General features: G+C 45.2%; 1 protein-coding gene across 1 annotated transcript in view; it reads right to left on the minus strand.

The window, feature by feature from the left end:
* Positions 1–12715, minus strand: part of MGAM2 (maltase-glucoamylase 2 (putative)) — a 72028-nt gene that overhangs the window by 34057 nt on the left and 25256 nt on the right. Inside the window, exons 15-23 of the mRNA XM_039860601.1 lie at positions 10659–10776; positions 5845–6016; positions 5192–5308; positions 4123–4277; positions 3896–3980; positions 2926–2982; positions 2350–2474; positions 1408–1496; positions 636–685 (exon numbers count right to left, since the gene is read on the minus strand). Of these exons, the coding sequence (XP_039716535.1) occupies positions 636–685; positions 1408–1496; positions 2350–2474; positions 2926–2982; positions 3896–3980; positions 4123–4277; positions 5192–5308; positions 5845–6016; positions 10659–10776 (968 nt within the window). The remainder of the gene's footprint in view (positions 1–635; positions 686–1407; positions 1497–2349; positions 2475–2925; positions 2983–3895; positions 3981–4122; positions 4278–5191; positions 5309–5844; positions 6017–10658; positions 10777–12715) is intronic.

Consider the following 12715-nt stretch of genomic DNA (forward strand, 5'->3'; position numbering starts at 1 on the left):
AATTTTAAGAAGGAGAAGCAAGGATCGAGTTACAAAGCAAATCTCTATCCCAGAGCACAATCAGACCTAAGAACCGAGACTGCAATGCTCCTGTCCTCTTTAGCTGCTGCTGCTTTCTTAGTCCCTTGGGAAGAGAGAGAGAGAGAGAGAGAGAGAGAGAGGAGAGAGAGAGAGAGAGAGAGAGAGAGAAGGCAAGTAATCTTATTACCTTCCGACCTGTCAAAACTGTCACTTCATACCTGTGCCCAAGGTCAAGTTTTGGGAGCTGGAAAGGAAGTCTGTTAGCAAAGAACCTCAAAAAAAGTACTGCAGCACTTATCACCCACACCTGCACCCCACACCCCCTCCACACACACTTGTACCCACTTCTTGGAGGTTAGGACTCACCATATAAAACTCAGAGTCAATGATTTTTTTTTTTTTTCAGAAAAAAAGCAAGTTCTTCCTTGAACTCATACTAAACGTTTATAGGCTTATATATATCTAACACAGATGATAAACTTCAGCTTAACTTTAATTTTTTCCAGGACCATGGGAGTCAGGCACTGGCCCTGTTCCACAGGACTAGGCTTCTACGGCAAACCGTAGTCACAGCGAAGAACGTACACTGCGTGTTCCTCAAAAACGGTACTTACAGAGGTGACAGAAAAATCATACAGAATATAATTCTTTTCATCGACAGCATCTGAAAGAGAAAGATCGAGGAGAACTTGTCACATAGGGTGCCGAGGCCGTGCGGTCACACTCTACCTCTGCCATCTGGCTCTGCCTACCCACATCATACCCGTTTTTGTCCAACCTCCACGAAAGTTTCCTGGACGCTTTAAACCCACAGAAACTGCTCTCTCCTCTGGACCCCGTGGCACTTCAAGTTACTATTTTTCTGGCATTTAAAACATTTTGACTCGCCGTATAGTTACCCACGTGCACCAGGTATCTACCCTGCTGGGCCAGGAGGTCCTCAAAGTCAATGCCTCTGTCTTATTCATCTTTAGCCCCCGGATACAGTGCAACAAGGAACAGCTGATCAATAATAATAAATGCCAGTTCTGCGAAGGGCAGGATTTTTATATAATCACATAAGCTTATGTGAGGTACTTAACGTGGAAGTCCTACAGTGGCAAATCACACTGTGTGAATTAGATACTTCCTCCTCAATAGCAACCAAGCAGTGGTTTTACGAATCTGCTAGCGAAATGTATTCCTTGGTTATCAATAATGATACCCAGAGGCGAGACTAAGTAACCTAGTCAATAACATACAAGTTGCTCATTTGAAGTCGATTTTAATGCATCGTGCTTGGCCAGCCAAACTTCCGAATAAGCATCGACGCTAATGGCTGAGTGCCGGCCTGCAGCGACTAAGTGCGCTGAGCACCGCAGCGATGGAACCACCGTGAGGAGGTACCTGGAGACACGCCATCATCCCAGTACAGTTCTCCCTTTGCTTCTCTCTTATAGTCCAAGGCAATGATGAGTCCCAGGGAGTTCTTCCGACTGTAAAAGAGCAATTCTCAGCTTCGGAGCATGAAGAAGAGGTAGAACTATGTTAAACCAGCCCCCTTCGTGCCCCACGGATAGATAATCCCGGAGCCTATCCCAGAAACTGAGTAGATATTGACCTTGTATGGAGATGTGGAACGTAGGTGTGGGTAGACTGCGGAGGTTAGTAGGGAATGAGCATGAGAAGAAGAGTCGAAAGCAATGGCTCCTGCTGGAAACCGGGTTCATGACAATAGTGACGATTGGCACTTTGGGGTGCTTACCGTGTGCCAGGCACTCTTGTAAGTATCCTATACACATTAAATCATTTACATTATTTCATTCGAGCCTCATAATAGCTCTGAACAAGCCAAACTATCATCATCCCTGGTTTACAAATGATAAGCAGAAACAGAGAATGAGTTGCCAGGGTAACACATCTGGTATGTCATAGAGCTGGGGCTTGAACCTAAACTTTCTGGCTCTTGGTCTCGAAGCTCTGTTGACTTTCATGTGATACTGTCATCTCCTATTTAACTCGCATTCTCTCATGCTTAAGAAAACCTACTTAAGAACCATTTCTGACCATAAGGAAATCCTCATGAATGATTATTTTGACTATTCTCAGAATCTGATTCAATCCAGAAGTGAAAGAATATGAAAATATTAAGGAACCGAGGCTACATTTACCCCCTGCTAAATGAAGACGCCCATGTTGGGCCACCCTTGAAAGGAGGGGAGGAAGATTCCTGCCTGGAGCTGCCATCCCTTGGTTTATCCATGTTAAGTCCCCATCTTAGCCTCTCCCACAGTGCCCTGCCCCTAGGAACAGGAGAAAAGTCACACCTGAGAAGAGCAGAGCGCTCACCTTGCCTCCGTGGTGGTGTTTGGCTGCTGGGTGGGAAATATGTAGCCCCCTCGAAGGTGAAGTCCGATCCTATCGGCGGGCAGCAGCATCTCCACCAACTGCTTCCGCCACTGGATGGCCACCCCCTAGCCAGCAAAGGGAAACGGATCAGATAATGGGCTCTTGGGGCAAGGTGGGGTCTTGGAGATCTGCTAGCTCAGCCGCCTCCTTTTAAGGAAGAGGAAAACAGAGACCCCAAAATGAAGAGCCTCGCCCGAGGCTCACGGGTGGTAGAGAGCGGAGCTGTGCCTCCAGCCTGCACTCTCTGTGTTAATGCCACGCTGGGCTCTGATTCTCTCGGTTTTCACAACCTAAGTCCAGCCAGGGCGACATAATGAAAGGTCCCATAAACCTATGCCAGTTATTCAAATTATTTCATTGCACATTTTGGAAAGGCCTCTTCACAGAAAAACACTCACAATCAACTAAATGTAAAGCCTCTTATCATATGCGACCCTAGGCCCCCAGCACTGCCACCTGAGAGCTGCCCCCTCTGCTGCAGGTGGGTCTGTGGGCCCAGGGGGCTGCCTTACTTACTGTCTCGTAGTCGTACCAGATGGCATCTGGTATGTATGCTTTTACTTGGTCCACGCCCTGGGAAAAAAAAACGATAACAACGAACAACGTTAGCAAGTCCCTCGACAATTCACACAACCACTCCCCATGTGGTTCATGGGCTCGTCTGACCAACCCTGAGAGATAGCTGGGGTCTGCCCCTTCTCCGAATAAAAATACAGGTGCTCAGAAAGGTCGGGCAGTTTCCCCAAAGCGGAGCTGTACCTAGAAATTAAGTTTGTTTTGCTTCGAGGCTCCTGAACTTTCTAAGAGAAGCAGAGAGCGTTCATTCACCGAGCCGCCTGTGTAATCTGGTAGGTGGACGAGACCGACACAGCAGGCCCCCAGGAGAGCCTTCCAGCGGGACCACTTGCCGGTCAGCATGACTTGCCACGAGATGGGCTTTCGATGTGGGTACATTGGAGAATTTTCATGTTTATAAACGAATAACCGTAATTCTGATCCCTCCCTCATCCCCTCTATCTCCCCACGACTCACCCCTGCCCCGAACCACACTTAGGGAGGTACATGTGGTCCTTCGTGCAAGGACTCCACGGTTATAGCCTCCGCTCACCCAGCATCCTCTCCTCCTCCCAGCTCCTCTCCCTCCCTCTTCTCTCTTCCTAACCCCTGGAGCACATCGCCTCTGGTGAAAGGGAAACCCAGACAGATGGCCAGCCCGAGGCATGCAAAGCCCTCTCAGTGTCCAGAGGCTTGAGGACGAAGGCTTTAACATAATCTTGCAAATGGAATCTGTTTGGCTCGGGGAGGCAGTGGGACCAAGAATTACTATTTGTCTAATTTCCGAGCTTTCATGATCTCTCCCTCATTTGTATTCATGTTTATACTTAAATGCAACCAAAGAGACTCAGGCCCAGCTGACTCAGCTATAGAGCCACGAGAACAAGTATGATATCCCGCCCCGCCCCCGCAGTTCCGATTATAAACACACTTCGTATAAAACAGGTGTGATGAGGAGTCCAGGCCCCCATAAGAACTGCTCGTGCACCTCCCACGTCGCCGGGTCCTGGTAGAACCTGGAAAACAGAGAGGCGGGTGAAGCTGCCGATACAGGACAGCAGCGCATTCCGCGCCAACAAGGAAACAGACCTTGCCAATGCCAACATGGGAAGCACAATTTCGATCTGAAAGGGAGTCTTTGCAGGTCAGGACACTCACTCATGGACCAGGGGCCTCGCCACAGTCTCCCCAAGGCTGTGAGCTCGGTAGAAGAGGGTGTAGAGATAGGGCAGCAGGGTGTAGCGGATGTTCAGATAATGTCTGGAGGAATTCAACAGCAGGGAGTCTTCACCGAAGGCGGCGGGATCCTGGTCCTACAATGTAAGCAGTTACTAAATATTTCCCTCAGAGAGCCCATCTCTCTCTGGACCACTAATGGCTGGGGCAGCCCGGGGAGAAAATACATTGAATATTTGACTATGAATCTTTCCCAAGTTAGAGACATTGGGCCAAGTCAACTACTGGAGCCAAAATGGTTATCAGTTAGTTACTCTGATGAGCTACAAAGAGCTAAACCACTCGATTTGAAACAATTCAGTTGCAGATCACTTCATCAGAAGAAAGGGTACGCCACCTTACTCCACCCCGCCATCACTAAAGATCTCCTTGGGAGGGACTTTCAACCCATTTTATATACCTGCCCATGAAAAAATATGATTTTGGATAGAAGAGGAGAAAGACAGGATACGTCATGAGCAGTAGCGGGGAGGCGTCTCCCAAACCACTCATAGGAAGACAGAACGTTGTAACAAGGTGAAACGAATTTCAGATCCTGTCCCTGCCAATGAGGAGTCGTTTCCCTTGCGTTCAAGTAAAATATCAGTAGACTCCGATTGTCCCATCTATGTGAGGTGGTGACAAGTGAGAGCAGCACCACGAAACCAACCCCCCTTCTCATCTCTGCTGCTGAGTTTCCAACGATCAAACCTTTATATCTATGTCTATATCTATGTCTATATCTATATCTATATCTATATCTATATCTATCTATATCATCTATGTCTATACCTATATCATCTATATCTATAATCTATATTTATATCTATCTAGATATACCCTTTTCCACACACCCTCACCCCAATATCCTACTTTTCAGGCCTATCACCCAAAACTTATTTGTGGGCTCCTGCACTTAGGGCCAGCCTGTAGGATTTTCTTTGGCCCCGCTTTAAGAACAAGCAGACTGCACAATCCGAGGAGTTCTCATCACTTCTCGTGGAGACCTTACCCTGAATCCAGGCCCATTGTGATTCCTCGAGAGTGGATAAAATGCTCCAAGCTGCATCCATCTTCTGCACAGCTCCTCTGTGACGTTCTCCATGTAACCACAGATGTTGGCACCTACCTAGGAAGGGGCACACACACAAGCATAGTGGCCAGGGAGAGGGGAGAAAGCACTGCCTGTATACCTATGTGATAAGGGAAAGGAGCATCTCTTAGTCCCACCGCTCTAAAGAGGTCCCAGGCTTTCAGGACAAGCTCTGGCCAACTGGGAGAAAGAAGCAAGTGGGCATTACAGATTGATGAGCGGAAGACTGATTATTGTATCAAGGATCACGCTCAATAAGAAGTTCCCAATTTCATACTTCGCTCTTCACTGACGCTTCATTGATGGAATTTTTCTGTGATTCTAATATGTCTTACTTATGGTAAAATCTTATCTCCTTCCTGACCTCAGAGATTCCATGGATGACAACCCAATGACAAAGCGTTATCATCCTGTCTTCAGAAGGCAGCTCACACCACACGTAGAAATGGATTTTTCCAACACATATCACAGTGAGACATATGCTCCTTGGTTTTCAGACCCCTCAAAAGCTGATCGTGGAAAGAATGTCAAAGGACAAAGGGTTAAAGCTCCTTGGCTGAGCGTAAACTCACCATGGGGATACCAAACAGGTTGAACTCGAGGATACTGGGGATGGACCACTGGAGATCATCCCACTTGGCCGCGTTGTCCCCCAACCAATGAGCAGCGAATTTGCCAGATCCAGCAAAAGTAGAACGGGATAAGATGAAGTTCCTTTTATTGGGGAAGATAGTCTTCATGGCCCTGAAAAGGAATATCGCCAATTGAACGTGAAGCAAGCTGGGACTGTCTAGGACATACCTGTACCAAGGGCAGCAGTGGGCCTCCCAAACTCAGAAAAAGTATCAGGGTATCGTGAACCAGGGGAGCGAACTAGATTAGCATTTTAAAAAGCTCCTTTCTCACTTTCGGATAAGGTTTCGGACCTTGCGTAAGACAGTACAAACCTCTACAGTCCAGCTCGCCAAGGAATTTCTCTAGGCCCCTGTCCTGATTACGTTTTCTCCATCCTGTGAGATCTGGTTGAGCTCTGGCCCTTTGGGTTGACAATCTATCGGAACCACGGGGTCTTGGCCCCATCTTCTCCCTCTAGAAAAAGTTTTCCCAATGTCCCTTGGTTCCATGCCTTGCTGCCCACTCATGATCCTGTTTAGCACAACACCTGCTCAGGTGGGAACCCCGCACCTGCTGCTTGCCTGAGAGGGGCGTTCGTGCACCAGCCGATCTCTAGGCGCCTGGGATCCTCTGAAGTTTCAGAACTTATTATTAGCAACTCCCAGTGTTAGGGAATCTTAACCTATGCAAACTAACATTAAATGGAATGCATCTCCTAAGACGACATATGATACTCTTTGCGAAGTTAAAAGCAATTAAAATATAAAATGTTACTTTCATCGTATTACAGATCAAATAAAACTATATAGAAAGGAAAGCAAAGGAATTCAGAACAAGGAATTCAGAAAGGATGGGGTGGGGATGGGGTGGGATAGACACAGGCTATTTTCCTAGCTTTCATTCAGAACACTCTGTTGCAAAGAAATTTTACTAAAGTGCCCCTCCCTGCCTTCTTCCATGCAAAGCAATTCACAGCTTCCTTTAGTGTTCCAAAGCTGAACAATAATACAACTACGGGATGGTAATACCGGAGTCATCACTGCTTCTAGCTCTCTGCAGGCGAGCTCTGCTATCTTTCCTTCTAATAGATGGTCTGAGACAAGTGTGCCACCAGGTACATTTCCTCACAGACACTATCACAGCCACCAGTGCTTCCCCTCTTTGTATTCCCAAGGATGCTATGGGGAGTCTCTACATGCAAAATGACTTAAAATGGCCAAAGGGAGAAAATTCTGAACTAGAAGGCTGGTTTAAGAAAGTGAAGTGTTCCATTCTGACAATTTAATGACCAAAAATCGGGGGCAGAGTGGAGGAGAGGACTCATTGTCCAACTCCTGTCCTCATCTGTCCTTGATATAGACTAGCAGCTCCCTTGCCTTTACCCCTGGCTAGAAGGTTTATGGCACTCGTCAATCATCAATCATGAAAGAAACACATTCGGGTTATATAAAATGAAACTGAAAGAGGGATAAAGTTATCTGAGTTTCTGGTTTAGGGCCAGGCTATTATGGTAGTACACACTAAATAACAATCTAGTTTTTTCCCACTTAGAGGAAAAATATAATTCAAAGATCCTTAAGTCTCTATTCTGCATTCCTCAGGTTTGACCTATTTATGGTCAAGTCTTGATCTCAGAGAGGATCTGGTCTCTTTCTGCTTTCAGCTCAGATAAAAGTGAATTTCATTCTCTGGGTAGACCAGTGAATGGTTTATGGTCCCCAAACTATATTCTCAGCTTCCCAAATATTCATCAGATCTATGACTTAAATTCTCCTGATGTCCAGATCCTATTGAATGAAAATCTTATCTGTTTTTTAACCAACTCTGCCTAATGCCCAAAGGCCAAGTTCCACTTATGGCCACTGTTCTCTGGGAACTTAGACCTTTTACCCATTAACCAGAGCTATTAGAACATATTAACCAACGCTGTCATGATTTTATGGCACTTTTATCACATGGAGACACAAGCAATACAGGGATTTGAACACCTCTTTCCCACCTCCTGCCCTCTGTTACTCTTGCTTTCTCGGCCTGGCCATTTATCCACTCCGTCCCCACCTTCCATTCTTAGAAGCATCTAAGAGTCGAAAGAGAGCAGAACAAGGGGGTCTCATTCACCTAGCTTATTTCCCTGGAAAGACGGAGTAAGACAGAAAGAAGTCGGAAATGAGAAGATAACAAAATCGCAAATCTGTGTCCTTCTTGAAGCTTCTCTTTTGTCGAAACGAAACCTTTTGCATTTACTGGACAAGGACTCTGTCTCCCGGACAATCCAGCATAATATTAAGTCATGAGGGCAAAATGGTGCTGGAAACAAAATAAGCAGTCTCTGTCTCTAATTCATCAGATCCCCCATGGGCCTACTCTGCCTTTCTTCACTTCCTCAGGCCAGGCATTTATGCAACAAACAGGTCTTTGGGACACACAGTGTTCCTCAGGCTGAAGACGCAGGGGTGACTGTGCCCTCGAGGAACTTACAGACCAGCAAAAACAAACAAACAAACAAACAAACAAACAAACAAAAAACTAAACTAAATATCTAAAAATTACAATACGAGGTGTTTGCATAATAGGCATATTGCAATAGGAACAAAAGTAGCACCGAAAAAGAGGGGGATAACCAACCGTTTCCTGAGACCGTCAGGCAGGTTTCCAGAATTAACATCCGAGGCGAGGTTTTAAAGATAAGCGCGTATTTGCAAAAAGAGCAGGGCGGGGAAGAGCATCTGTGCAGAAGAACACATGCGAAGATTGGGGAGAAGGAAATAGCGTTTCGATCCGGGAACAATAAGCAGTTGTGTCTCGTCAGAGCGGAAAATAAGAGGACTAGCAAAGATGAGAAGAAAAAAAAAATCTAAGAGTTAATTTATGAAGTGCCTTACAGTTTTGCTAGGGCGATTGGATTTATTTATTGTATAGAAAATACCAAGCCTCAGATGATTTTTCACTGAGCGGACGTGTGTTTCAGTAAGGTCACTCCGACAGCAGTATAGAGTAGTGCTCTTTAAACTTTCACATTCCTTCGATACGCCTGGAAATCCTGTTAAAATGCAGATTCTGATTTCCACGGTCTAGGGTGAGGTCCCAAGATGCTATATTTCTAATATGTCTCCAGGCGATGCTAATGTTGCCGGTCCTTGGACCACCCTTTGAGTAGTGAGAATAGAGGATAGATAAGTGGGAGATAAAGCGGAAGTCAGGGAAGGGCAACCAGTCGTGGGACTAGCGTAAGCTTTATGTGCGCAGTGAGCAGTGACGATCTCCTAAATTAGGAAGTGTCAGTGGGAGATAAAAGGAGACAGTTATAGAACTGTTTTTAGAAGTTCGTTTTAAAAGGATTGAAGACAGAACTCAAGGATGACACCAAGTTTCTCACTCGCGAGTCTGAGAGATGAGGTGGGTGCTGCTCCTGACCAAGAGAGGGAATGTAACAGTTTCCGACATGGTTACCAGGCAACAGAGTGAGAGGCGCGGTATCGGAGGAACTATCAGACAGCTGGCAGGGGAGGTCGGAAGGTAGTTTTGGACATCTGGGTCTGAAAATCAAGGAGAGACCTAAGCGAGCATCGGAAATTTTAAAATTATTAGAATAAGTTACAGTAAAAACCGACAAGGAATAAAGTACCTATTGCGTTGGCAGCGAAGGGAAAAAAGAAGCCTGGATATTGACGCCTCGGATTTATCAATAATGGAAGGTAGATGGAAAAGATTCAGATATGGAAGTTGAGAAGGGACAACTGGAAAGAGAGGCCTGGATGGAGCAGTGTCTCTCAACCGAAGCGTTCAAAGGATGGTCAGTGAAGTCAAATGAAAGGACTGAGAAAAGCCCCATAAAGCACATCAGAGTCTCCCCGCCCCTACTCCGTGGTGGGGACCACGGAGTCCTAGAAGCACTAAAACAAAACAAGCAGAGAACGTCTAAGACATTCTTTCCTAAGCCACTGGAAGGCCCCGACAAATCTTCGAATACTTTAGCTTCCCCATCTGTTTTGTAAATCTAAAACTAAAATCTTCTTAAGCTTAGCCCTGAATTCCTTGCTCTTGTAGGTGTAATGATTATATTTTACCACCTTCCAAGGAAGGAACTTGGTGGGGGGAGTTTGCAGGGAGCTATTCCCCCATTTACAAAGTTATTAGCAAAAGATCCCTGTGACAAGGTATCAAAAGGACTGAATGCTTTGTAGGAAGCATCTGTCTTTGTTAGACAGATGAGTGGTGCTGATGGTGGCAGTGGTGTGTGTGTGTATCTGGGGCAGAAGGGAGAATTGAGAGGGAGATGGGGTCAGGCAGTAGCGGGGAAGCCAGGAGGGCGTGGTATAACATGGCCAGGTAAATACGGGACACTCGGGTAAACCGGAATTTCATATAAACAATGAATAATTTTTCGTATAATTATGTCCATTGCAAACTTAACTCGGTGTCTTTTATTTTTATTTGCTAAATCAGGCAAGCCCAGTGTGGCGACCCTAGCACATTCAGTAATAGGACCCAAGCAAGGGCTGACTTTCAGTTAGGGTTCTAAATACCTTGCACATCATTGCCTACTAATATCCTTAAAACCATTAGGCTCCTTAGTCATAAGCCAATCGAAAACAGTCCTGCGCAGAACCTGGAGATTAGATGAGACCTCTTAGGTTGCCTGTCAGACCTGAGTTTTTAGGTCCCTACAATCACAAAATATATTTGAAAAGACCCATTTAGAGATGACGAGGGAAACCTCCCATCTGCCAGCTGTCCACATCTGGAATTGTGGGGAAAGCCAAGTGCTTACGTGTCGGTGGCTTTTGACATGTAGTAGCCATACAAGCTGTGGACATCATAATGAAGGTTCTGGAAAAACTCGGTGTCCATGCAGAGGGTGCCTGCGAAAAGGGAGCGGTCCAGAACTCCTGTGGGGGGAGAGACGCATCAGTGAGGCACCTCGCTGTCAACCAGCCGGAACAGGCATCTGCTTCCTGGTTCCTGTAACTTCCCCGCCAGTCTCCACCTGACAAAATCCTTTCCAGATTTTAAATTCTGCCGTCAATTTGCATTCCCCCGAGCTCACAAAAAATGGTGCTGGCAACTGAGAAATAAGCCGAGCAATGGGCAGTTGATCTGAGATAAAATAAAACACACACCTATATCTACATATATTTAATCAAGAAGAATTGAGTGTATAAAACACAGATATGAGGGCCGTGAAAAATGAACATATTCAGTCTTATATTACAAGCACTCGCACCTCGATGACCTTTCTTTAAAAAAAAAAATGAGATATGATATTTGGGTGGTTTCATGAATAAAAACTCAGATCCTGCTTCTAGAAATCACCATCGTTACTGCATTTCCCCCTTTTTTCATGCCTAAAATGCGCAACGTTTTCTTTCTTGTGGCTTGCAGTTTTGTTCTTCCCCGCCTCTCCCTTGTAGACCAATCACTGGGGGCCACGTCTCCCCTCCCTCACAGAGCCTGGCCTGTTCATAGGGCCTCAGTCCGAGGCACAATTCCAGAAAGTGGTGGCACTAGGAAAGACTGAGGTTGAGTTTTTCCCACCAGCCCAACAGAATCAGGATTTGGAGAGAGATATTACATTCAATTATAAAATATAAAGAAATTATATTTCTGGTATAGCTGAGATTCACAGCTACACCAGACTGAGATTCACAACCACAACAATGATAAGAAAGGACACTAAAATTTTTCCATGCACGAAGGTAATTTATCTAAATCTTTCTCACACGAATGTGTACTGTCCAATCCTGAGAAGGTGGGAAGCAGACCAGCTATGAGGCAGAGCAGCTGGTCATATGCATGGAGGTAGACAAAATGCTTGCCGGGAGGTAGGGAATGCGGTGCTTGCCAGAAGAAGGCAGAAGGTGATAGGATTGCAGTGTGCTATAGGAAACAAACAAACAAACAAACAAATAAAACTTCGTTTTGGCTAAGAAGAAGATTAAGAAATTCAAAGGGAAGTATGATAAACTGATCCACAGTGAAAAAGATTGGGGGAACACAGACTGAGCAGAGAAGAATAAAGAATAAGCAGGGTAAGCGAATGGTAGATTTCACAAGAAGTTAAGTGGTTTGAAGTCAAAGTTCATCCTAAAATGTTCTCTACTCTTTCAGTGACCAAAAGAGATTAAAAACAAAACAAAACAAAACAAAACAAAACAAAACAAAAAACAGCTAAACCTTGGCTCAAGGGAGTAAGTGAAGTGAACAAATCAGAATAAACTGGCAGAGACTGGCCAGATGCTCACCAAGCCAGTGTTCTCTTCCTGGGAGTATAAGATTATATTTCACATTTTTGTTGAAGTTTAGCTGACGCTCTGTGATTGGACTCTGGCCAGAGAAATGTGAGCAAACTGAATACACGCCACTGCCAGGCCTGTCTCTAAAGCTTCCTCTATCCTTTCTCTCACCTAGGAAGCTGGAAACAAAGGACTCCGAGATAGGAGAACCAGGCAATGGAAGTAACTGGATCCCCGAGTCACTACTGGGATGAGAGCCACACATCCCACGCGAGAGTATTATATAAGTGAAAAAGAAACTTTCACTGTGTTAATCCACTGAAATGGGGTCATTTGTTTCCACAGCATAATCAATCAATCAATCAATCAATCAATCAATCTCACATACACACACAAATTCTCTCAAAATCTGGGACAACCAAGTTGACTTTGACTAGAAATGGGACTTATAAATAGGAAGGACTAATAGGAACCATTGATTCTTTAAACTATTGGTAATAAGCTAAACAAACACATAAAAAAATTAACAAGATTACAGATTTACTCCAATGGAAGGTAGTGTGCACTTCCAGTACTCTGATATCCTCATAAAGTT

Source organism: Pteropus medius, unplaced genomic scaffold (assembly GCF_902729225.1).
Source record: "Pteropus medius unplaced genomic scaffold, Ma_sr-lr_union100, whole genome shotgun sequence".
In the NCBI taxonomy this organism is placed as follows: domain Eukaryota; kingdom Metazoa; phylum Chordata; class Mammalia; order Chiroptera; family Pteropodidae; genus Pteropus; species Pteropus medius.